The sequence below is a fragment of the Cetorhinus maximus genome, chromosome 14 (genome assembly GCF_964194155.1).
Source record: "Cetorhinus maximus chromosome 14, sCetMax3.hap1.1, whole genome shotgun sequence".
Classification (NCBI taxonomy): Eukaryota; Metazoa; Chordata; class Chondrichthyes; order Lamniformes; family Cetorhinidae; genus Cetorhinus; species Cetorhinus maximus.
The window spans coordinates 64938806-64965769 of NC_135892.1; the positions used below are offsets into that span (position 1 = coordinate 64938806).

The 26964-nt window shown below is 43.5% G+C and overlaps 1 protein-coding gene across 3 annotated transcripts in view; it reads left to right on the forward strand.

Moving 5' to 3' along the window:
• Window positions 1-6563: 6563 nt before the first annotated feature.
• The window catches only part of taf1a (TATA box binding protein (TBP)-associated factor, RNA polymerase I, A), a 29128-nt gene continuing 8727 nt past the window's right edge, over window positions 6564-26964 (forward strand). Inside the window, exons 1-7 of one of the 3 annotated variants that reach the window (XM_078557007.1) lie at window positions 6564-6689; window positions 16339-16499; window positions 18771-18940; window positions 20279-20392; window positions 21062-21260; window positions 22674-22801; window positions 25027-25185. In XM_078557007.1, coding sequence (XP_078413133.1) covers window positions 16373-16499; window positions 18771-18940; window positions 20279-20392; window positions 21062-21260; window positions 22674-22801; window positions 25027-25185 — 897 coding nt within the window. In that variant the 5' untranslated portion in view covers window positions 6564-6689; window positions 16339-16372. The other 2 variants (XM_078557008.1, XM_078557006.1) reach the window with 2 other exon arrangements.

The following is a 26964-nucleotide window of genomic DNA, read 5'->3' on the forward strand; positions in this document are numbered from 1 at the left end:
ACTCAACCTGACAGCATAGGATCTATGGACTTTAACACAAAATGCAGAATGCAGTAGACCTTTCATTTTTCTTCTGTAAATTAAGGAGACCTGCATTTTGCAAAGTACTATAACTAGTTGTACTCTGAAATGTACATATTTGTGCAATCCTTTTATTATGTTATGCTTTATTTTTATTTTAATGGTTGCCTCTATGTTATGATTTATGATTACCTGGTTTATTTGTATTGTATTCACAATTTGGCACCTGCCACCATGATGAGTTTTCAATAAACCAATTAGCTATCTTTATGTCTGTCAGTCTGTCTATCTGAAAGTATCCAATTTAGGATGAACAGGAATAACTGATGTATGAAAAGTTTTATTTGGCTGGAAGCTATAACATACCAACACAATGCAATAGTGTCCTCATACATTAAATGGACACCGATGACACATTCTGCTTTGAGATAATACTTTCTCTCTAAGTACCATGTGATGTCATTTGGAGCAATGCAAACATCCAACAGCTGAAAAGTCCCACCTATCAGAATGTGTTGAATTTTGCAAATGTTGCAGATTGCTGTGACATACACCAATATTGACGCACATTTCATTACAGTTTATTTGACTCATGTCCCAAAACATAATGGTTCATTTCTATTTTAGGGAATTATAAAAGTCATTTCCTATAAGTGCCACACATTTTCTCTACAGTGACGTTAATAATTGCGAACATTTGCAAATGTTTTCAAATTACTGATGAAACAACTTCATTTAAACATTGCAAAATTATGTTATTAATAACTGATAAATTCCACTTGCCATGTGCAAACTAGATATGGTTGTAATTAATCATGCACTGACATCTGGTATGCACCTAGCACCCAACACTTTTTTAATAAGACTGATGTAACAGATGGAGATAAACATCCTACATTCCAGTTACTTCTTGCTTCTTGCAATGCCTAAAATAATTCTAGCCCAGACTCCTACTGATCAGACTTTGAAGTTCAGGTTGATGGGTAACCATGTCAAATAGGGGCAAACTGACTCATTCCCACTTCTACTCTTGACCCAAGAGGGCTGTAGATGCTCTATCAGTGAATATATTCAAGGTTAGGACAGATCGATTTTTGGTCTTTCAGGGAGTCAAGAGATTTGGGAGTGAGCAGGAAAGTGGAATTGAGGTAGCAGATCAGCTGTGATTGTATTGAATGGCAGAGCATGGGCTGTATGGTCTACTCCTGTTCCTATTCCTTGTGTTCTTACTATTTCAACCACCACATATTTAGTCACTGAAATGAGGAATCTGCAATATAAAAACAAGTAAATTTTTTAAAAATTCAGGTGTGGGATGTGGGCATCGCTGGCTAGGCCAGCATTTATTGCCCATCCCTTATTGCCCTTGAGGTGGTGGTGAGCAGCCTTCTTGAATTGCTGCAGTCCATGTGGTATAGGTACACCCACAGTGCTGTTAGGGAGGGAGTTCCAGGATTTTGACCCAGCGACAGTGAAAGAACAGCGATATATTTTTATGTCAGGACGGTGAGCGGCTTAGAGGGGAACTTCCAGGTGGCTGTGCTCCCATGTATCTGCTGCCCTTGTCCTGTTAGACGGTAGTGGTCGTGGGTTGGAAAGTGCTGCCTAAGGAGCCTTGGTGAGTTTCTGCAGTGCTTCTTGTAGATGGTACACACTGCTGCCACTGTGCATCGGTGGTGGAGGGAATGAAAGTTTGTGGATGGGGTGCCAATCAAGCGGGCTGCTTTGTCCTGGATGGTGTCAATCTTCTTAAGTGTTGTTGGAGTTGCACTCATCCAGGCAAGAAAAAGTATTCCATCACACTCCTAACATGTGCCTCGTAGATATGAAAAGGCTTTGGGGAGTCAGGAGGTAACTTACTCGCCACAGGATTCCCAGTCTCTGACCTGCTCTTGTAGCCACAGTATTTATGTGGCTAGTCCAGTTCAGTTTCTGATCAATGGTAACCCCAGGATGTTGATCGTGGGGTATTCAGTGATGGTAATGCCATTGAATGTCAAGAGGCAATTGTTAGGTTCCCTGTTGTTGGAGATGGTCATTGCCTGGCACACTTGTGGTGCAAATTTCACTTGCCACTTGTCAGCCCAAGCCTGGATATAATGGAATGCTTCAATATCCGAGTTGTTGCGAATGGTGCTGAAAATTGTGCAATCAACATCAAACTTCCTCACTTCTGACCTTATGATGGAAGGAAGGTAATTGATGAAACAGTTGAAGGTAGTTGGGCCTAGGACACTACCCTGAGGAACTCCTGCAGTTATGTCCTGGAACTGAGATGATTGACTTCCAACAACCATAAGCATCTTCCTTTGCACTATGTATGACCCCAACTAGCGGAGACTTTACCCCAATTCCCATTGACTCCAGTTTTGCTAGGGCTCCTTGATGCCACACTCAGTCACATGCTGCCTTCATGTCAAGGGCAGTCACCCGCACCGCACCACGGGAGTTCAGCTCTTTTTTCCATGTTTGAACCAAGGCTGTAATCAGGTCAGGAGCTGAGTGACCCTGGCAGAACCCAAACTGAGCATCAGTGAGCAGGTTGTTGCTAAGCAAGTGCCACTTGATGACGCTATTGATGACCCCTTCCATCACTTTACTGATGATCAAGAGTAGACTGATGGGGCAGTAATTGGCCGGGTTGGATTTGACCTGCTTTTTGTGTACAGGACATACCTAGGCAATTTTCCACATTGCCAAGTAGATGCCAGTGTTGTAGCTTTACTGGAACAGCTTGGCTAGGGGCGTGGCAATTTCTGTAGCACAAGTCTTCAGTACAATGCAGGAATATTGTCAGGGCCCATAGCCTTTGCAGTATCCAGTGCCTTCAGCCATTTCTTGATATTATGTGCAGCAAATTGAATTGGCTGAAGACTAGCATCCATGATGTTGGGGACCCCTGGAGGGGGCCGAGATGGATATCAGAAATATGGAAGAGGTAGGAGGTTAGGTGTCATTCCACTGAAGAAGCATTTCTTGTGGAACAAATATGTTTGCGAGAGCTGGGCCTAGAGGGGATCACATGGCAATACCACCTATTTGGGCATACAAGGTGTCATGAAAACTGAACTCAACTGCGTGAGTTTCTGAGTTCATAACTGCAGTGAATACAGATTCAGAAAATGGTGGCAGGTCTAGATTGCTCTATGGCACTATAATTATAGCAACTGTCTAATAGCTTCCTTGAGCAGTACATTGGTGAATAGGCTAGCAATGTCAAATGTGCACATGGACACAGCATCACTATTGATATGCAAGTCCTGTATGGTCTTCGCAAATGTGAAGGAATCATTCACCGTGTATGTGGAAAACTTGCTCAAAACTGCCTGGTTTGAATTCAAACAAAGCTTGGCAGTCAACCATCAGCCAAAATACTGATAAACTAACCATTGTGAATCATTCAAACTTCCGTCATATTTTACTTTAAATTGCAGACATTTTTTCCTCAGAGTTGGAGCAGCATAAATTCTTGGAGGGTTGTAAGAGGTTATAGAAACAGAGAGGAACAAGGCAATGGATAGGAGGATGAGAATTTTTAAATGGAGGCATTCTGGAATGGGAGACGATGTAGGTGAGTAGAACTTGGTGTGAACTAAAATATAATCAGCAGTTTTGAAACAGAAGCTTAACAACATGAAGAATGTAAGATGGGAAGCTGACCAAGAGAACACTGAGGTAATTGAGTCTGGAGGTAAGAAAAGCATATGGAATAGTTCAGGCAGCAGATGAACTGAGGCACAGGCTGAGGCAGATGATGTTATGGAGATGGAAATAGATAATCTATGTGATAGGGAGGATATGAGGGTCAGAATTCCACTCAGGATCAAATACGACATTGAGCTTTCAAACAGTATGTCTGAAGCTGAGACAACTGTCCAAGTGGCTGATGGAATCGATGGCTGGAACGGAGTTTCTAACAAGTGCTGAAGACAATGACTTCAGTTTTCCCAACATTTAACTGGAGAAAATTTGGACTCATCCAGGACTGGGTGTTAGACAAGCACTTTGACAACACAGAGGGGTCAACAGAGGTTATGGTGAGGTAGTGGTGTGAGTCATTAGCATTCATGTGGAAGCTAATGTTTTGTTTTTGGATGATGTAGCTGACAGGCTGCATGTAGAGAAGAATTAAGAGTAAGATAGATACTTGGGAGACTCCAGACGTACTGGTGTAGGTGTGGGAAGTCAAATTATTGCAGGAAATTCTCAGACTATTACTATATAGATAAGAGTGGATCCAGACAAGGGCAGTTCCATTCAGCTGGACAACAGAGGAGAGATGTTGGAAGAGAATGGTATGGTCAAAAGGCTGCAGACAGGTGGAGAAGGATGAGGATAATGCAACACGGCCACAATTAGATAGCATTGTGACTTTGATTATGACTGTTTCAGTACTGTGGTTGGGGCAAAAACCCAATTAAAGAGGTTCAAACACGGAGTCACAGGCAAATGGGCACAGATGTACGAGCTGATGATATGTTCAAGGACTTTGGACAGGGAAGGGAGGTTGAAGGTGCTACTATGGCAAGGACAGAGGGAGTTAATGCTGCATTTTTCGATGAGAGCCGTCTTGGGAGGTGTTAGAAGGTTTTATGATGATTTAAATGGACAACGTATACCAGCATCCTTTCCCTGAGCATTTTTAGTATTTTTAGGCACATGTTGAGGAAGAGGAAAATTGAAACTTGTTTCTCTATCTGAACAAAAATCTGTTTGGAAATGTAAATGCTGAAAATATAAATACCCAGATCAAGAAATGGCTCATACCCTGATATGAGACTAGTTGCTAAGACGCCCCATATCGCAGTGAAAGGTAAAGGTTGGACTACACATTCCAGTTGGCGATTCGACTCTGATTGGTTGAAGCCAATGGAAAAAGCAATGGGTAACTCAAAAAAGGCACAAGGCTTGAATATATTCCTTTTCTTTGCAGAAGGCAGGTCCCTGCATACGAATATATGTTGCTTCCAACAGACGTAAATGAGCCGCATAATGGGCTTGACTGATTACCAATATGATATTTCCCACTAACAGGATGCTGCCATCAGTCCAACAGGACTTTCTGCCTACCACACAATTGAGCAATGTCATACATGAATTTCAGTGCTGGTGCGATGCCAGGTTCACAGGCCGTAAGTCCCAGCAATTGGCTGATCGAATCAAAAAGCATGTTCCTTCGGTTGTTCATAATAGGCAGAGTACAGACTGTATTCAATCAGCCCGTGCTTGCAAAACTCAAAATAAAATATCTAGTTAGATGTGATTCCATGATTGGGCAGCACTTGCTGGACAATCCTGAATGTGGTTATAGCTACAATAATAGCCAATTAAAGATAATCAGTTGAGCTTGTAATGTGGCTTATTTACACTTGCTAGAAGCAACAGACATTACTATGCAGAGACCCATTCTCTGCAAAAAGGCATATGTTCAAACCTTGCGTCTTTTTTGAATTATGCGGAAGCTTGAGGAGCCTATGGTTCCCTGTTGCTTTCTCCATGGCAACATCTTGGCCAGAGTCGACTTGCCGACCAATCTGCACCCTTTATTCCTGTAGTATAAATTGTGATTGTTTAAAATTAGCATTTTGCGTTTGTCCTGATGAGTGCAAGACAAAAAGCTTCAGAGATGTCTTGAAACAGATTGTCTCATCCAGAAAGATCCAGAGTGGCCACTATAATCCTAGGTGTGAATACCTCTCACCACTGTTATGTTCTTTTATTTGTCATAAACGTACCAATCACATCACATAGATTGGTAAAACAACAATGTGGGTTCTTCATGGCCCAGGAATAGAACAGTATTAACCGGAAGGCTGTGTTTACACATCTGACATCTACGACTGCAGCTGTATACAGACTAGAGACACGGAGCTACTACATGACATGCTGTTTAGAGGGGAGTAACGATTGACAGCAGTTGTAGATACTCGTCTTAAAGGTACATGCGCATCATATCACAACAACCAGCATCCCAGCAACACAATAGGACTTCTTCTTTGATCAGTAATTACCCCAGATCTGTTTGATTTGCACTTTTGGTTTGTTTACCAGCTGTTTAAACATTTATCTATTTATAAATTCCATTTATCTAAGATTTAAATATTTCAATACTCAAACTAAAAGTTATACTTCCAAAACACATGAATTTTAAAATCAGATATTCATAACTACAACACAATAAGTGTGGTATATGTCAGGCAGGACAATGGTCATAATCAGTATTTAAATCTATTATACATCTGCCAAGTCTTACTCCCTTTATGCGAAACTGGCTCATTTCGATATAATTAGACATTTCTTTCGAAAACAGGACTTATTTCTAGGAGTTTAAATTATTTGGCAGCAAGTTTCACTTTAAAAAATACATCTCACTCCCTAATCTTTACCTTTATGCGAATGGAATTGAATAAGTCAATGTGAGTGTTGTACACATTAGGTGGTGACTCCGCAGGGGCTGCTCAGTGTTGAATGTATTTAATGAAATGTTTTAATTGACGAAAAGGCGATAATACTTTTACTGTTTGAAAGGACCGAACCTGGTCCCAGACCACAAAATAAACATTTCCGATTACCGCCCATACAATAGGGAAAATGGATGATCTGGGTTCCCGACGGTTACTTGAAGAGAAAACACTACAACCTGCAGCGTGACCCCGGAAGGAGTTTAAGTGAGTTCATGGAATTGGGAAGTAAATAGAACGTTACCCGGGAACGGAATGTTAGCCCGGGAATAGAACGCCGGGAACGGAATGTTAGCCCGGGAATAGAACCTTGTCCGGAAGCGGAATGTTGGCCCGGGAGCAGAAGTTTAAGTTGAGGATTTAACAGGGTACGTGATGTGGAGGAGTTTGTGCTGAACATGTGTTCACTGCTGAGAACACGCTTTCGGTGTCACAGACTAACAAAAGGAGGGGGAGATCAAAGGGGTGAAGACCCTTAACTGGGAAAAGTTATTGGAATACTTAGTATTATATATGTTGCTGAAAGTTTGTAAAGTTTCTGCTTTCATGTTTTTAAAATCAGATAATGATGCGATGGAAGATACTGATGATTTCAGTATTGTATTTCTTATGAAGAAAGTAACTTATTGTGCGGGAATTAAATACATTGCCTGGTAGTTACAACATAAACAGACCATTTGGTGCAAAAGATCATTGGTATTTTTATTTCCACAGGAACCTCCCTCCCACCCCTCATCTAACTCCATCTTATTTTTTCCTGTTTTTTTTTTCTCCCTTGTGTTTATCTAACTTTCCCTTAAATGCATCACTGCTATTCCTGTTTTTTCTCCCTTGTGTTAATCTAACTTCCCCTTAAATGCATCACTGCTATTTATCTCAGATGCTAAGGAAGTCTTGTGGCTCAAGTGGGAAGCACCCCTGTCTCTGAGCCAGAAGCTCTGGTTCAAGCCTCCCTCCAGGACCCGTTGGCCATGGAAGAGATGTTCGTGATGTGGCTCAACAGGTTGAGAAATCAGCCATTAATCCTTTCAGCACTTCCTCGCCATTCCCCAAGGGCAAAAGGAAGGTGTGCGAAGATACTTCTTTGTGGTAGTGTGTTCCACTCTCTGTTTAGCTAGAAGTTTCTTCTGAGTTCCCTATTGGGTTTATTAGTCATTGTGTTATATTAATTGCCCCTAGTTCTGATCTCTCCTGCAAGTGTTTGCTGCAGTCCCCTTCCAAACAGGGACCAAATAAGTTCCTATAATACTGTATCTTTTTTTTCTACAACGCTATCAGAGTCCGTATGACGCCTCTTCAGAGCTAAAGCGAAGTAGAAATATGATGGATTTTATACTGTTTGAGGGGGAGGAGCAGGTGGAGTAAAATAGATCAGAGATAGGTGGGAGCTCAGGAGAGATTTGACAAAGATGTCATAGACACAAGACAAAGGTAGTATTAAAGAATAAAGGTGCTGATACTGGCATAAAGGTAAGATAGCAGAACAAGGGTCAGCACCCTGAAAGCAAAACATAAGAACAAGTGACAGCTGGCCCTGTTGGGGATAAACATAATAAAAATATATATATATAAATAACATTTTTGTAAAGAAAATTGATTAAAAAGGGGGTAAAGATGGAGGGGAGAGTTCATGGTCTGAAGTTGTTGAACTCAGTGTTAAGTCCAGAAGGCTGTAAAGTGCCTAATCGAAAGATGAGGTGCTGTTCCTCCAGTTTGCGTTGGGCTTCACTGGAACATTGCAGCAGGCCAAGGACTGACATATGGGAATGAGAGCAGGATGGTGTGTTGAAATGTCAAGCGACAGGGAGGTCTGGGTCATGCTTGTGGACAGACCAATGTGGAGGAGACTGCATTGGGAGCAGTGAATACAGTAGACCAAATTGAAGAAGGTGCAATTGAAATGCTGCTTCACCTTAAAGGAGTGGTTAGGGCCTTGGACGGTGAGGAGGTAAAGGGGCAGGTGTTGTACCTTCTGCGATTGCATGAGAAGGTGCCCTGGGAAGGGTATGAGGAGTTGGTGAAGGAGGAGTAGACCAGGGTGTCACGCAGAGAACGGTCCCTGCGGAATGCTGATGGGTGGGTGTGGGGGTGGTGGGGGGGACAGTGAGGGGAAGATGTGTTTGGTGGTGGCATCATGCTTGAATTAGCGGGAATGGCAGAGGATGATCCTTTGAATGTGGAGGCTCAGGGGTTAAAAGTGAGTGGAAGGGGGACCCTCTCATGATTCTGGGAGGGAGGTGTGAGGGCAGAGGTGCGGGAGATGTGTCGGACATGATTTAGGGCCCACACTCGTTTATCTGCCTCTTATTCTGTTGAATCCCTCAATTGTTTTAAATGCCGTGATTAGACCACTGCTCAACCTTCTAAACTCAAGGGAAGCCAACTTTATGCAATTTGTCCTCATAATTTAATGTGTGAAGCCTTGGTAAAATTCTGGCAAATCTATAATGTTAACCCTTCAAGGGTAGCTTATCTTTCCTGTGATTCAGTGCACAAAAATAAATGCTGCCTTGCAGAAGGTGCCTGACCAAGACTGTGTAGAACTGAAGCATCATTTGGGAATTTCATTCCCCTTGAGGTAAAGGGGGTGAAAGGTTCACGGGGGTAGGAGGGAATATGGAGTTGACGTTACAATCAGATCAGCCATGATCTTATTGAATGGCTGAGCATGCTTGAAGGGCTGAGTGGCCTACTCCTGTTCCTAATTCGTATGTAAGGCCAAGATTCCATTATCCTTTCGGATTATTTTTGCACTTGTGCACTAGATTTTAGTTATTTGTGGACATGGACACCACTTGTTACTTGGAAGGCGCAAATCTAGGTGAGGTAGAAGAACAAAGGGATCTCGGAGTAAAAATACTCAAGGCCATAAAAAAACAAAAGCGATTAGGCTATATTTCTAGAGGAATAGAATTGAAAAGTAGGGAAGTTATGTTAAACATGTCATGAACCATGTTTAGACCATGTTTAAAGTACTGTGTGCAGTTCTGGTCACCATTTTATAAAAAGGAAAAAGCTGGCACTGTAGAGGGTGCAGAGAAGATTTACAAGAAGTCGCTTGGTAGTACAGAACTTGAATATCACTGAAACAATAGACATTTTGTTGAAACGTTTCAGTTTGCACTCATCAGGACAGATTCAAAAGAATACAAATTGTAAAGGGAAAAACAATTTATACTGCATGAGAAGAGAGTGCCGATTGGTTGACAAGTAGACACTGATTGGTAGAGGTATTGCCAAGGGGAATGTACCAGGGAACAGTTAATTACCAAGCTTTTGTTTAAATTCAAACCAGGCAGGTGGACTCTAGTCAAGGTATTGCCATGAGGAATGAACAAGGGATTGGCTGTCCACCAAGCTTTAGTTTAGCCATGATTTTATTGAATGGTGAAGCATGCTTGAAGGCCTGAGTGGGCATGGCCCTATGGGTGAATATATGCAGCTTCTAGCAAGCATAAATGAGCCACACTGCAAGCCTGACTGGTAATCTTAAATAGGTTGTCGGTATAATCAGGATTGTTTAGCAAGTGCTGTCTAATCGTGAAATCACATCTAACGTTAGACATTGTTTTGAATTTTGTCGGTTTTGAATTACCCGGGAGCTTGAGAAGCTTATAGTTCACCGCTACTTTCTCTATGGCAATACCTTGGCCAATCAGAGTTGACTTCCCTGTATTATCCCTGTATTGATGCTTTCTAAAGTTATTCAACTTTGACTGTCCATCACCTTAACAGTTCTGTCCTGATTTGGAGTTCATTTTGTAAGGATTATGGTCTACAAGTGAGTCGTTCCATTTGGTGTAAATCCTGCAGCATGAGTCTTTCTTAGACATGCCCTCCACTCGTTGCCTCACTAGTGTACAAGCAGTTGACTAACCACAGCACATCATCTGGTAGTTATACCCACTGAGAGTCGGTGCCTGCTCGTTGAGAGTCCGTAAGTGTACAAGTGAATCATGAGTGAGATAGAGAGCAAGATGGAGCAAAGTCACCCATTTTGGTTTTGGCACTTTTTTGTCCCTGGTTATTTAAGAGCGCAAAACAAAGGAAATGCTTCAAAGCTATTCAGCTATTCACATGAGCTGTTAATCAGGGACTGAGACATCTAGTATCGAAGTGGGCATGTTTGTATTTTTATTATTCTGAGCATTCCAATGTTAGCACTAAGCCACGTAATTTACTGTAATATTATAGCAATACTTGTTCTTTACCACCAGAGGGAGCTTTACTACTTTTTAAAAATACAATTTCTTCAGGGAACCCAGAGACTATCTTTAATATGTTCAATTTTCAACAGTATGACTGCAAAAAGTTATTCTGTTCTTTTCCTTTTTAATGTTCTATTAAATCACCTTTCAGGAATCAAGTATCCAGAAAATGAGGGAAATGGTGTGAAATTCTTCCTTGTGCGTGCTTTCTTTACTCCATAATTTCCATTGGTCCGAGCCATTCTTGGCTGAGAGCATTGCAGGCATTGTGACATGAGGGGGCCAACCAATACACAGGGTACTGAGGGAAAACCAACACAAAACAATTTAATACACTAGATTTCTTGTGCCACGAAACTTTCTAGTGCTATATGAGCTACTTATAAGATGGAGTGAACCTGAAATAATGCTTCCAGAACAAGGAAGCACAGGGAGGAATGAGTATTTCTGTACAGAGGATAATTGCCAACTGCAGTGGGTGAGGTGCATGATTAAGAGCAGCATGGTGGATTTTTTTTCTCAAAAAGCAGCCAGACACTGAGATGGGAAGGAAGTGGGGTTGGGTTCTGGAAGGGTGGTATCAGATGAGCTGAAAGACCACCTTTCCCACATTATGCAGCTACTCTCAGGCTTGCTCGAATGTAACTAGCAGCAAGATGTTCAAGGGAATCCTTTCTCTCCCTATGGAGACATTTAATTTTTAAAAATTCATTCATGGGATGTGGGTGTCGCTGGCTGGGCCAGCATTTATTACCCATCCCTAGTTGCCCTTGAGGTGGTGGTGAGCTGCCTTCTTGAATTGCTGCAGTCCATGTGGTGTAGCTACACCCACGGTGCTGTTAGGGAGGGAGTTCCAGGATTTTGACCCAGTGACAGTGAAGGTACGGTGATATATTTCCAAGTCAGGATGGTGAATGGCTTGGAGGGGAACTTCCAGGTAGTGATGTTCCCATGTGCTTGCTGCTCTTGTCCTTCTAGATCGTTTTAGCCGTGGGTTTGGAAGGTTCTGTCTAGGAAGGCTTGGTGAGTTCCTGCAGTGCACCTTGTGATATATCTTCTACTCCATGTTTTCCTGCAGTAGTAGATCTGACGGTACTGAACATGTGGGGCAGAATTTTCCATTCGGTTTGTGGGCGCATGCCCAACACGCTGGAACGTAAAATGACGTGCGATGATGTCGGGCGTGTGTCCCGATGTCACTGCACACCGTCGCGATATTTCGCCAGGCGGGTGCGCGATGAAGATGGAGGTGTGCCCGCCATTAATTAACAGGCCAGTTAAGGCCCTTGAGGCACCAATTGCCTGTGATTTTGCGCAGCCCGTGCAATTTTCAGGGTGTCACACGGGCAGGCGGGTAGGTCACATTTTCAAAAACCTCATCCACGCGTGGGATAAGAGGGGTGAGCGGGCTCACTAATGTGAGTTGTTAGTACTTTAGATTATTACTTGCTGTTGCTTGCTTGTGTGAACTGGACAACTTCATTTAGCTTCAGAGCTGCTTTGACAGAAATAAGAGGCTTCAGTTCAGGACTCCTGAGGAGTCATAACACTTGGGGCCTTCCAGGTATCAGATAGCCTTCCCTTACCCTGGGAATTGTGGTCTCTGCTGGAGGCACCACCTCTGAGGAGGAAGAGAGGGCCAGAAGGGAGAGGAGGCCAGGAGTCCACATTCAGCCTCCAGGGGAGCCACCTTTGGGAAGAGAGGTGCAGGCACAAGGGACTCAGGCCCATCAGGAAGTCCAAGGCAGAAGGGACTGCAGAAGACGCCACTATCCTGCTGCTAGGGTTGACATGCACCGATGCAGCTACCTCAATATGTCTGAGGTGCAATGCCGAAGGAGGCTCCATCTCTCAAGGGAGACAGTCACCTCCATCTGTCAGATGATCGGCCCTGAGATCAGCTCCAACTGTGTGGGTGGGCACCCCATGCCAGTGGCTCTGAAGGTCACGGCTGCCCTCAGCTTCTCGGCCTCCGGCTCTTTCCAGGGGTCATTGGCTCATCTTTGTGGAGTCTCCCAATCAGCTGTCCACACTTGTGTCAAGCTGGTGACAGATGCTCTGTTCAGGCAGGTATTGATCTTCATTCACTACTTCATGGACGAGGCCAGCCAGGCAGAGCGAGCCAGAGGCTTTGCCGCGATTTTTGTATTCCCCCACGTCCAGGGTGCTATAGACTGTACACATGTGGCCATCAAGGCACCAGCAGATGAGGCCGGTTCCTTCGTCAACAGGAAGGGCTTCCACTCCATGAACGTGCAGATAGTGTGTGACCATAAGACGCAGATTCTGCAAGTCTGTGCAAGGTGCCCCGGCAGCTCCTGTGACACTTCCATCCTGAGACACACTCCCAGGTGCCAGGTCTCTTCAGTGTTCCAGCCCAGCTGGATGGATGGCTGCTGGGTGACAAGGGCTGTCCCCTCAGAAAGTGGCTCATGACGTCTCTCCGCCATCCAAGAACAGGGGCCAAGCAGTGGTACAATAGGAGCTACGCCTCCACAAGGGCTGTGGTGGAGCGAACCATCGGTCTTCTCAAGATGCGCCTCCGATACCTGGACCGAGCAGGGGGTGCACTCCAGTACTCCTCCAGATCGTGGCTTAGTGACAGTGGTTGCATGCTGCACTCTCCACAATCTGGCGCTGGAAAGGGGGGACACAGTGGAGGAAGAAGATGTTGACACAGCTGCTCTGGCAGCAGACGAGCCCAGTAGTGTGTCTGAAGCCGAGCATGATCAGGAAAACGCTGAGGGTGTTGAGGCAGACCTGGGCAACCTCCAGGGAGGCAGGGACACCCAGGAGGCTTTGATCCGACGCTCCTTCAGCTAGCCTACCAAAGATGAACCACCACCACATGCCAGGGCTGCAGGCTCCATACTCGAAACTTGACAGGAGCATTTGCTTGGTGAATAACATGCACTATGTGCTATTTCAATAAAGCTCAATGACAAACAAGTCACTCATAACATCATGGGTTACCCTTCACCTGCAGAACTAATGAAGCACCCAGAGGCTTGTTGAAAACAAACACGTTTACTGGTCTGGTGCCTGGCGTACATAAATCAAATCAAATGTAAAGTTGTTCTCCATCAAAGTGGGGGGAAAAAAATATCACCAGTGATAAGCCCATGCTGTGCCTAAGGTACTTTAAGTTTTTGTTTGCGGGTGCTACGTCTAGGTGCTGTCCCCTCTCTGGCATTGGCTTTGGAGACAGTCTGCTCTCTCTGCTCTCCTGTTGGCCTTGATGACCTTGGTGGACGTCCTCTGTCCCGTGGAGCCCGTGTTGGCCCCGCCTGGGAGGGAGCGGCCAGTGGCACAGCTGGCATCTCCCCAGTCACCGCAGCCTCATTGGATGCCACAGTCACTGGCAGAGGGGCAGAGGAGCCGCTGCCATCATCCAGAGCACCCTGAGAGGAGCCCAAAGAGACGACAAGCAGTTCGTGTGCCAACGTCAGGTCAATTTGGACCTCCCTGCTCACCATTGATGGGCGGGCACCTAGCTGGGATACTGGGTGCCCAATCCATGCCCCACACTGACAGTGATCACCTGAGGTCATTGCCGATGTGAGGGCTTGCAGGTCCGAACGCCCCCCCCAGGAAGCCCTGATTCAGCTCCTGGAGCAGCCTCTCCATGAGAGTCGCTGCTTTCTCAATGGAGGAGGCATTGCACTCCGTCATGAGGGTCATTGCATTGCTCATGCTCCACATGGACTCCTCCACAACAGAGACCATGGCATGCATTCCCTCATGTATCTCTGCCAGATCCTCCCACACACCCTGCTGGACTTCCAGCATCTGTTGCCTCAGAGGCACATAGATGTTCTGGTGAAGAGTCATACAGACTCGAAACGTTAACTGTATTCCTCTCCGCAGATGCTGTCAGACCTGCTGAGTTTTTCCAGGTAATTTTGTTTTTGTTCCAGAGGCAGATCATCAGTCCTCCGACTGCCGGCACCCTGGACGCTCTCTGCCTCCGTCTACACCTCAAGCGAGTGTGAAGTGCCCTCACCGCTGCTCCCCGGGGCACTAGCCGACGACCTAGTTCCCACCGAGGTGCTGGTATCTGCGCTGGTGCTTGCTTGGCTGAGAGGGTGTGACACTATGGTCTGTGGTCATTGTCCTCTGGGGTGAGCGGCGGGTCTTCAGGCTCCTGACCCCAACAGGCCTCTTGTAAGCCTGAAAGGAAGAACAAGGGCATGTCATTAGTTGAAGACGTTACACTGTTACTGGTGCCCTCATCTCTCCATTATCAATGGGGATTCTGTGTTCGAGGCTCACATCAATATAGAGACAACAGCGGAATGGTTGCTATGACAGACACTCTGACCTCAGTGCACTCTTACCTCCCTGTGGCACCCCAACCTCACCGCTACCGGTTGATCTAGGCACATGGCGCTTCTCCAGCTCCAGTGCCTCCTGCTCGTATCTGACAAGATTAGAAGATGGGGCAGTTCTCCACCAGTCCGCAACTTTTCAGCATTATTGTGTGCTGTCTTCTCCTGAGAGGAGAGAGGAGCATTGATTCATCCACCCTGTACCTGCAGTGCCATTGCAGCCTGGCCAACCCCATCTGAGGGAAACCTTGCAGGGCTCAGCCGATTTGTGACCCTGGAGCTGCAGGACACTCACTCCAAGCAGCCAGGGCTCACCCCCTTGCCCAGATGCTTCCTCGTTGACATTTGCAACTCACGCACTAAGAGCTCTGAGGTCCCGGGGGGGGGAGGCGGGGCGATTGTGGAGGGGGAACTGCTCCTAACTGCTGTGCTAAGTGACCCATGCCAACACGGTGCTCACCCTTCCCGATCGCAGGAGATCATTGAACCGCTTACAGCACTACACCCATGTGCGCCTCACCACATCATGGGAGCTCATGGGACCTGCCCTCCTGCCTGCCGTGTTCAGAACTGAAGTGTTCCATACCGAGGGTCCTCCGAGTCACTGGCAGCCTTCGCATGGCTGCCATGGCCGCTTTTGAATCAGCCGCTGGTCGCCATTGGACCCGGTGGACATTGCCCTCCCGATCCCGACCACCCCTTCCCACTGATGTCGCAGTCGCGTATTACGCTGGGCAGGCCTTAATTGGCCCACCCCCGTAAAATGGCGCGGTGCCGATTGTGGGCGGCAGTCGGGTTCCCAACTGCACCCACCCTCCGAGCCCGCCTGACCAATGTAAAATCCTGGCTGTGGTTTGTATCAGAATAATGCCACTGATTTTTGTTGTGCAGTTCTGGTGTGTTGCTTTCCATTGGGCATGGGGTGTGTTTCTCAGTCTACAGACTGGCAGGGTCAGTATGAACTTTACCTGCTTCTTGGGCAGATTGATAAACAGAAGCCCATGGGAGAGGAGGTGCTGAGGATGCAGCTAGTGATGCATGCTTACCCCTTTTAACATTAGACCTGTTGATAGACGTTATAAGCGTTTGAAGTATTATTTAATGTTCCTTCCAAAACTGAGATTTAAATCTGCACTTTATTCATTATGAACATTTTGCTTTTTTTTTTAAAGCCTGTATTTGCTTTAAGCTGATTTCACCAGTTTGGTTTAGGTCTGAATCCAAGAAAAAAGCAGAAGTCAAATTATCAGCCTATTGATTATTACTCATGTAATTTCATTTACTTGATTTGCTTCTTCAAGGATGATCTCTACCTTTCAGGCTATCCTGGTTTCACTTTCAAGGTGAACTGAAGATGGATGACGAGGTAGCTCGGCTCGTAGCAGAACAAGATCATTCGACTGACGAACAGTGTGTTTGGACAAGCTGCTCCCATCCAGAAATCCGTTTCCCTCTGCCTACAAGTGTACTTCAATCCCAAAGTATGGCCAACTCAGTAAGCCATTTGTGCCTAGCTTAACATTCTTGTCAGCTTTTACGTGCTGAGCCTGTATACAGTGGCATCAGTAAATACTGTAAAAGGGGTTAATGAAATCTGGGGGGAAAAAGACTGCCCAATAGAACTGTCCCACTTGTAGAGCTGTCCCTCTTATGTTACAGGTAGTGCCATTGTAAATAACTCCTATAGCAATAACAAATGGTTAGTGGCTCTCTGGGCTAAATTCGGGCGGTGTCTGTGGTGGGGAAATTGTATCCACAAGTTGCAGACCGTTGAGTTTTGCCTTGACTGTGGGGAATGTATTTGAGACTTTGAAGGATACTATAAGGAAAAAACTTGTTTCTGATTATTGAGAGCAAACATGACTCTGAAGGAGAAGGGCATCTTTGATTAAATGACTGAATTTCTTTCAAGTCTTTATAAATTTGGTGAATGAAGGTGAGGTGTTTGATATGATCTAACTGGATTTCAGGAAGGAATTTGTCAAGAGTAGATAAGTGTATTAAGTTGAGATTAGATAGAAGAAATGGCGATGTTGATGACACATGGAATGAATTACAGAAGATTAGAAGGCTGAATTGTCTGCTCTCTGGAGATGAAGATGAGGTGGTCTTAATGAATGTTCTTCTGTTAGTTATATGATTGGAGGGTTAGAGACATAGTTTAAGGTATCTAAAGGAATTTAGACACTTTTTTTAGTTAAAAGGATGATCGTATTTGGAGTAGATGACTTGTAGGACATAAATACAAATCGAACAAATGGATTGATGCCACCTTTGTTACAGAATGGCTCCCAGTAAAATTGAAGTCAATGGAGATCAAGGAGAAATTCCACCACGGTTTGGAGCTATACCTAATTTTACCACTTGAATTGCAGCAATCCAAGGACAAATACAAATGGACACCCACATCCGCAAGTGGAAAAAAATAGCACCACTGTGATATTCAGGGGATTGTTTCCCGTTTACACCAAAGCACTTTTTTTTTGCAAATTGCACTTCTAGTCATGAGTCTTCTTCGCTGTCTGGAGATAGCATTGGCCAGATAATGGAGCATTGTGTCTTGTATGTGTTGGTGCCAGCAGAGTCGCTAATGTTTATGTTTGCAGACTTTAATGTTGTTGCTTCTCCAAGGCTATCGCTGAAGTTGGAGTTGTCGTCCACGGCTGCGCTAGAAGTACCTGCGACCAAAAGGGAGATCCATTGTATTTTTAAATCACACTATCTTTATTTAAGATATGTCTAGATTCTTCTTAAATTCAGTTTACTGCAGTGGTTGATTGGGATGTAGCCATCAGATGATAACCCATATTTGGGGAGGTAGGCATTATTAACATTACAAATATATTTTTTCTTTATTTAAGGGATGTGGGCTTTGCTGGCTAGGCCAGCATTTATTGCCCATCCCTAATTGCCCTCGAGAAGGTGCTGGTGAGCTGCCTCCTTGAACTGTTGCCGTCCATGTGGTGTAGGTACATCCACGGTGTTGTTAGGGAGGGAGTTCCATGATTTTAACCCAGCGACAGTGAAGGAACGGTGATATATTTCCAAGTCAGGATGGTGAGTGACTTGGAGGGGAACTTCCAGGTAGTGGTGATCCCATGTATCTACTGCCCTTGTCCTTCTAATTGGTAGCGGCCATAGGTTTGTTTCATTACAATCCATTTAGAACCCGTTTAACACAGCTTCTATTAAAGATAAAACAAGCACTTGGTTTAAGATAACTTGGTAACACCGGCATATACCTAGCATCTAGCTGAAGCTCAAGAAGCCATTTGAACAAGTTAGATCAACTGTAAAGGACATTTTTTTGAGTTCTCATATTGTAGTTATGCTCCCAATGAGATGGAAATGAAACGTTCTGTAAGCGATTAAGGTCTGCAGTTCTGACTTTCTAATGGGATTTAATTTTGCAGTCTATAACCCAAATTAAATGCTAAAATGTATTTAATCTTCTGCTGAGAGATTGGGCAATGAATGCAAAGTAACAGGGGCTCTGGGCACTGCTGTATTACCAGATAATTGTAGAATGTAAACTGGAGTTTTGTTTGGGACCCAACTGGAGAAATACCTGATAGAGCCCTAAACTGTAATGGTGCAATAAATAGCAACATTTCCTGTAATAAGCTAACTTATTTTGGGGAATATTGTTGGTTTCAGAAGTAAAACTGTGTGTCTGTACACCTTTGATCAGTTCTGTGGACATTCAGTTATAAAGTCGATGCGATTTTTAAGGCTACACTTTTGGTGTACAGGTATCAAAGACAGAAAACAAACTGGCTTCCGAAGGACGGTCGAAACCTGTCTGAGTCGCATTCAGAATGCCATGTTTCATCACCAGTGGCAGACTGCTGCAGAACTGATGACAAACTACTTCCAGATCTTAGAAGACAATACTACCAGAAAACAGGAATCTGCCAGTAAGGTAAAGGATACCCTGGAAAGTCATTGTAATATTACAAAATCCACCATCGGACACTACACTTAAAGTGTGGGTGTCCCTGGCGTGGACCTGGAAAGGTGGTGGTGTTAGGCATCCTTGACAGCTGAGTGCCTTGCAAGGCATCTTCAGTGGACAGTTAAGATTCAACCACACTGGTGTGGATCTGGAGCCATTAAAAGGCCAGACAAGGTAAGGACAGCAGGGTCCTTCCCAATGACGTTAGTGAACCAGTTGGGTTGTTATGACAAGCTGGCAACTTCATGGTCATTTTGACAGATCAGCTTTTTAGTTCCAGTTTTTTTTCTTCAACAGAATTCAAATTCTTGAATTGGCATGGTGGTATTTATGCATTCTCTGGATTTCATCATCCATAACATAGTCAGCACTCTTATTATACCCCTCATTGCCCATTTTTGCTGTAAATTATAAATGAAGCATTGGTCCATTAGTGACTATTGCTGATTCAAATGAAAAGCAGTTGTGTCAGTTCCCCATGCTGACACTGCTGCTAGAGGAAAGCTAACACTGGCACACTCTTAACAGACCTGCAATGTTGTTAGTTCCTGAAGTAGAGGTTTTGTTAATTCCCACTGTATGATCTGTTCTCTTTTCACAAGTTGTTTCTTTCATACGATTTGCCCCTCTTTGGGGCTCTGAATGGGATTGGGTGGGGGAGAAGGTGAGGGAGGAGGAGGATTCATAAGGGTTTGGTAGCTCATGTTACAGGTCAGTGACTCTCAGACTCTATGTGAGCAATACCATGGGAGAACTACTCTTATACACAATAACCATACTTCGAATTACAAAGATAGTTGATCATCCAGTGCCAGAACTTGGTCTATAGACGTTAACTTGCCTTTTCTGTGCTGTGTACATTTTATGCCATTAACAAATTAACTTACTTTCAAAAATGCATCTGGTCACAAAGTTCAATCTTCTTCATGGGGAAGTGTACTTGATTGAATGTTTATAGCTGTATAACTAGTATTATTAAATAATAACTGCATGTTACATGGTAACTAATACAGCACCAAACTAAAAATAAAAAGTGAACAGATGTTAAGTAAGGTGTGCCCCAGAGTGATTCCTTTATAATTTCAGACCCCTGCTCTATTATATCTGTATCCTTTCACTGATAATCTTGTGAAATATTTAAAAAAAAACTTTTTGTTTGAGAAAACATTTTGCAATGAAAGATTTTTCAGTAAAGAAATTGCTAAGGTGCTGATATTATATCTGGTTGGTTGTGCTTTTTTTTATTTTTGTGAGAAAGCTTAATAAAGAAATATTGAAATAGCACTGGTGGTCTTTTTCCATTAGGTAATTTGGAAAATGGGAACTGCAATACTTCAGCATCATCCCAACAGCTGTATTGAGGACACCAGTTCATTTGCCGGGAAAATGAAGAGTATTGGAGTGAAACATTACCTGAAGGTAACTAAAAAAGGAGACTTGGATTTATGTAGCACCTTTCATGACCTTCTGGCATCCCAAAGTGCTTTACAGCCAGTGAAGAACTTTCAAAATGCAGTTAACTTGACTCTGCATTGTGATCGGATCAAAGATTCTGAATGTTAAGATCCTGTTGTTCTCAAATGATAGGCACTGCCCTTTTTTTCATAAAATGTTTTTTTTTCTTAAAGTAAAAGCAATCTAAAATTCACCACCTGTGTATTAAACAGAAGCAGAATTGCTGATTATAGTTCAACTAGATTATAGTATCTTCTGGTACACCTGTGTGTTTCCAGACTCGTATGTAATATGGACTAGCCTGTGACAATTATCAATATTTGTAGCATTGTTATGGTCATTAATAAAAGGGCTTCTTGCCTGGTACATTTTTACAGAATGTAAATTCAGTAACCATGAAGTCTGAGTTCAGTTGCAGTACCTATATTTAGTACATGGCCGAGATCAGTTACTTTATCAAAATTTAAATCTGGAACCATCTTTACCTTAATGACTCAGTACCTTTGCTGGGCAGTGCGTATTTATCAATAAGCCCTCTAGTATGCATGTGCACCTTTTCAAACAGCTAGCTGACCAGCTCAATTTGCTGCGCCTGGTAAAATATAATCTCTCTTGTTCTCTCTGTTCCCCAAGGTGTGCTTGGAGCATGCTATTCACCTGATGTGCAATGGAAAGATGGATGAAGCCTACCGGGAACTGTCTTTAGCTGAAACATGGAGATATGGAGAAAAATCAGCAACTCAGCACAAAGTGCTTAAACTCATTCAGGGCTATAGGGCATTGCTTGACTATTATACATGGGTTAAAAAGAATAGTGCTCTTCAGGAGAATGGTAAGTGATGATTGTGGTGCCATAACATACGTTGCTACTCTTATTGACTTGCTTCATTTTAATGAGATAACAGGAAATCCTTTAATTGGATTTTCCAAATCCAGTAAATGCCTGTCTGTCTACTGAAGTACACTTATCAAGACTGAAATTTTAAAAGTGATAACCCTGGTATTTGTAGGGATGGGGGAGGGCAGTTTTGCAGTCGGGGCCCCTCAGGACAGTCTGAATTTAATGACAGGGCCCAATCAACATTTTTTGTCTCTGTTTCCCAACCGCAGCTTGTTGGAATGAGAGGCTGGCAGTTTGGCACTGGTTACAGCCTGGCAACACAGAGGACTGCGGGAGAGATTGGAGAGACCTGGAGTTAGGGAGCCGTGTGGAGTTGGCGCAAGGCCATGGCTTGGGAAATCGTGACTTGCGAGGGTTAGGGATGTGGGAGTGGTTGGGGGGGTTGGTGGGCAACAGAGGGCTCCTGCTCCATTTGACCCAGTGCTGGAGAGGCACTTGCCTGCTGTAACCAGCAGTCTTCACCAACCCTCTGGCTGCTGTGTTTCCTGAGGTCTGTGAAATCTGACTGGCCGGTGTAAAATTACGGTAAAACCTGAGGTGTGCAGCCTCATTGAGATATTTAAGTGAGTGACCTGCCTCCTGGGAGAGGGTTGGTTGCTCTTCCAACATTCCCCCCTCCATTTAAAAACCGAAGTGGGTAGATTTGAGACAGGTTAGGTTCAGGTTTGAGATTTTTATATATCCCACCCAACCCAAATCTGCTTGTCTCAGGTTAAAATCACAACCCCCTCTCCCCCCCGCAACATGTCTGTCTTCTTTCCTACTGTACCTTTAACCACGTGAAATTTAGATTTTACTATTTTTGTGTACTTTTGCATGTTTAATTTTTAGAGAACTGAAAGAACCTGACGTTTAATCCTCGCAATTAAGTTTCTATCCTTACCACAGCACTGAAACAACCCTAATTCAAGTCATAAATAACATTGATTGTGACCATGATGCACCATCCTTCCTTGTACTCCTTTACCTCTTTGCTGCCTTTAACACGTCGGCCACCCTATCCTCCTGTAGCACATCTCTGCGCAGCTCAATAGGATTCGTCTTGTCACCCTTGCCTGTCCAATTGGAGCCAGAATATGTTTAACAATGGCTTCTCTTCCTGTCCTTACACCTTTATCTCTGCAATTCTTCTCCAAAAATTCTCCCTTAATCCTTCTCTCCCTCATTTATGTGTTTCTGCTTGATGCATCATTTCAAAGAATTTTTATCTTTGACTTGGCACTGGTTTTGTCTGACTATGCCCCTGGGAAACCCCTTCAGAGACTTTGTTTCATTTAAAGGTGCTGTACAAATGCAAACTTTTATCTTGTTTACAATAAGTAATATTTTGTTTTCTAAAACTAGCTGATGATGCAGTGGATTCAGGCACAGCACAAGAGATGCACAACTATTTCAGACAAGCCTCTATTGGTCTGCACGATGTTGTAGAACATCCTGGTGTTTGGGATCCCTTTATACTCAGTTACGTAAATGTAAGTTTCAGTCCTCTTGGGTGCTTAATACAAAACTTATAAAACTTCAATGTTTTCATTGTTATTTTAGTAGCGTTTTGCAAGGAGTTTAATACTACCCCAGTGTTATTTTCTATCTGAACTAAGACCAACAGTTGAAATGATGTGATTTGTTCACTAGCCTTGGATAAGTGGTAGGACACTAACCTCTCAGTCAGAGATTCAAGGAGTCAAGCCCCACTCCAAAAACTGGGGCACATTATCTAGGCTGTCACTCGGTGTCATACCAGATGACTGCTGCGCTGTCAAAGGGTGTCGCCTTTTGTATAAAGCATTTTACTAAGGCTCTGTCTACTGTCTTTGATGGACAAAAACATTTCATGGCACAATTCCAAGAAACGCAGGGGAGGTCTTCTGGTGTCCCGATCAATATTTACCCCTCAGTCAATGCCACAAAATTATCTGGTGATTTATCTTGTCATTTAATGTGAGACCTTACTGTGTGTGAATTGGCCATGTTTGCCTGCATTACAGAAATGACTGTACATCAAAGAAGAACTTCATTGGGAGTGAAATGCTTTGGGTTGCCCTAAGGTCATGAGAGATGTTATATAAATGTAATTTCTTTCTTTGGTTCAATGCCATATTCACAGCCTGAGTGAATGATTGGAAAACCTGTGCCACAAATGCTAGCTATTTAAACAATTCTGTCTGAAATATACTGGGGAGGTGGGGATCAGGAAAGTGAGCAGAAAGTCTTGCAGATCATGGTCTAGGAAGGCTATGAAATTGCAAAAGAGGAAAACACACTGAATTCTGACTGAAGTGGGGATAGCAACTTAGCTAAATGTTGCCCCTCTTTTTCATTTGTCTTTAATCTTTACTTGTGGAAAACATTTAGCTTTTTGAACATTAATTTTGCATGCACTCGTCCACTAGATGGTGCTTTCTGACTTACTTGCAGCCCTTGAGTATATGAAAGTTTTTAGCGAATTTATTCATCTTCGTTCTGTGTTCTCCATGCACTATTGGATGTAGCTAGATTGCTAGATTCTGGGGAAAACATACTGGCACACATTGTTGGGATCAGTATGCTGCTGAAGCACAGTATGCATAACTGATTTGACTTCTCCTTAAGCATGATCGGCAGTTACTTAACAGGCTTGCATCCACAGTTAGACAGACTGGAATCTTACATCCAACAGAGACCTTTCAAACCACTTCAGTACAACTCTTTGAATTGGTGCTGCAGCAAACAGTGGATTAAATGTCCTGGAATTCGAGCCAGGCTGATAGTTTCCATTGTGTTGCTGATTAGCTTGGCAAGGTTGTGCTCATTATCTTTGGCAGCTGCAGCAGTGGATATTGGAAATGCCGTTTGGTTAAGAACATGGTTTATAGGGTGATGGTAGAGAAACTGCTGGGATCTTGTTTTTAAGAAAAACTACCATAATACATGTGCAGTAATAAGGAGAAGCATGAAATGTGAGATCTCCTCCCTTGCTCGATTAGCTAAAGCTCATGTCATATCCTTCCCATGGTGCTGTACTCTAGAATGCCCTTGCTCTAGAATAAAGTTCACTCTTGGAGATTTCTGCTGACAGTAGTTTTCAGTCACTTGGTGCCTGCAATAATTGATATTCTTCACTTTACCTGGGCCAAGGGCTATCTGCAGAAGTGTGTGGCCACGTGGAAAGTCATGACTCTGAGCTTGCAAGCGCAAACACCTCTGAATTCAGTGTGCTGATCACATTCGATCGCCTTTAGGACCTTGATCAGCACTGTCAGCTGAAGTAGATGATCTGTTCCTATCAGGAGTAATGGAGAGTTCACACTGACCAGGAGGAAACCATTTTTAATTCCATGTATTTTACGATCCCTTAGATGTAGATGCATGCTCTGTTTTGGCATTTATGCTAGAAATTTCAGCTCCCATCTCTTGGATCATACTCGCTGGTCTCAATTCTTTGTCTTTGAAAGGTTCCCTGTCTAAATGTCATTGCTGTCGAAGATGTCCTGACAGCTGGCTGCAACACAGGCTCCCCCCTTCCAATGCTGTATTATTTTCAAGTCTATAGAAGATACAGAATGATTACTTAGCTAGTTGGTTGAAGTTTGGCTCTTCAAAAACTGCCACAAATGTGCATGAGTGGATAATCTATCTTTGCATGGAATTCATTTGAAGATCTATAGGTACTGTATCCCTTATTGTAAATGTTGGTAACTCGTCTTGTTTTTGATTTCAGCTACTTGACTTTTATGATGGTTTTGAAGAAGCCCTGAAGGTGTTAAACGATTACGCTTATAATAGCAGGTTTCCGCCAAACCCAAATGCACATGTGTATTTGTACGAGTTTCTGAAGAAACACCACACCTCACCTAAAAAACTGCTGAAAGTACTGAGGGTAAGGTTTACTTATCTGAGTTGACTTATAGCCTGTATTATTTCATTTTCCTTTGGGCACAGAAACCATATTTGCCACATAACACCAAGTTGGGCGTATGACAAACCTGTGTTTATATTCCTGCTGATTTGTTCCTGCTCTTGGGCTTGTCCTTGTGCAGTATCTAACTGCAAACTTTTAAAGCTTGTTTTCAGTCAGTTCTTTGATCAGTCCCCACGTTGTGGGGAAATCACTGTATGGGATGGAGGGAATGTCTGGCGCACTGAGAGCTGTTGCCTTATCTGCATGGAATTGTCAGTCCTCTTCTACCTGCTGTGGTCTGCTTTCTGCATGGGGAGGTATCTGGGCCACAGATCCATCAGTTAGCAGCTGGGCTGAACAGGGAAAATATGGTGTGTGCTTATTTCCCTATGCTGAGTGGCTGGGCTTTGAGGGTGGTAGAACCCGTGTGACTGGTAAGATCCCAGTGTTGTGAATTAGCCTACATCTCAGGCCTGGGACTGGGAAAGATCTGGGTCAACTTGCACACCAAACACATTAAATTACCTAAACATTTACAAACCTAGCCAATCTTTTTGTAAGCTAAAACATAAGGCAATAATGTTTTCTTTATTTTAACTGTTGCACTTTTATGTAGCTCATCTGATAACTATTTTGGAGAATGTTTACTGCATTTGTTTGGGAAAAAAAAGACTTGTATTTATATAGCGCCTTTCATGACTGCTCAACATCTCAAAGTGCTTTATAGCCAGTGAAGTACTCAGTAACTGTTGTAATTTAGGAATTTTGGCAGCCAATTTGCGCACAGCAAGCTCCCACAAACAGTAATGTGATAATGGGCAGATAATCTGTTTTTGTGATATTGACTGACAGGAAGTATTGGTCAGGACAATGGGGATAATTCCCCTGCTCTTCTTTGAAATAGTGACATGGGATCTTTTATACCCACCAGATAGGGTTGATGGAGCCTTGGTTTAATATCTCATCTGAAAGATGACATCTCTGAAGGTGTAACACTCTCTCGGTACTGCACTGGAACGTCAGCCTAGATTTTTTTTTCATGTGCTCAAATCCTGAAGTTGGACTTGAACTCAGTAACTTGTGACTCAAAGATTAGAGTGCTACCCTTTTGAGACATGGTTGAGTTGGAGTTGGAAGTTCAGCTTAAGGCCAGAGGTCCAGATTCTAGTGGAAGCTTGTGGACCACTTGTGTGGCCAGAGATTAGCTCTGCCACTCCTTTCCAAGGACCATTTATTCAAGGATGGAGCTAGCAATCTCAGGAGTGAGGTGCCAATGATACTGATTGTACCCCCACTAATCATCCATGGCATCCTGGGCAGAAGTGCAAAATACACCTGTAGATACTGCAACTCTTGGTTAACCACATTCTCAACTATCTTACAAGGGTTTATCTTGTGCTTCACTGCAGGATTTAGACAATTAAACATCCTTGGTTCTCTTTAATGACAATTGGACAATTTTCCTTGGTTTTATTCCATAACATGTTTCATGAAACTTCAAGTTTTTTTTCCCAGAAACCAGGATCTTGGACCCCAGTGGAAATGTACATCCCTGACTGCTAACTAGTCAGGACATATACTCTTCATCTTTGAGTACAAGTGAGCTGTTGTGGAAGCAGCAGGCCTTTGAAAAGTTCCTGTGTGGCATATGCTTTCAGCAAGCTTGTAATGCAACAATTAATAGGAAATTGTTAGCCTTGTGACCTTCTGGTTTCAAAATACATATATAACATAAAATAAAGGGAGATTTGAATATGT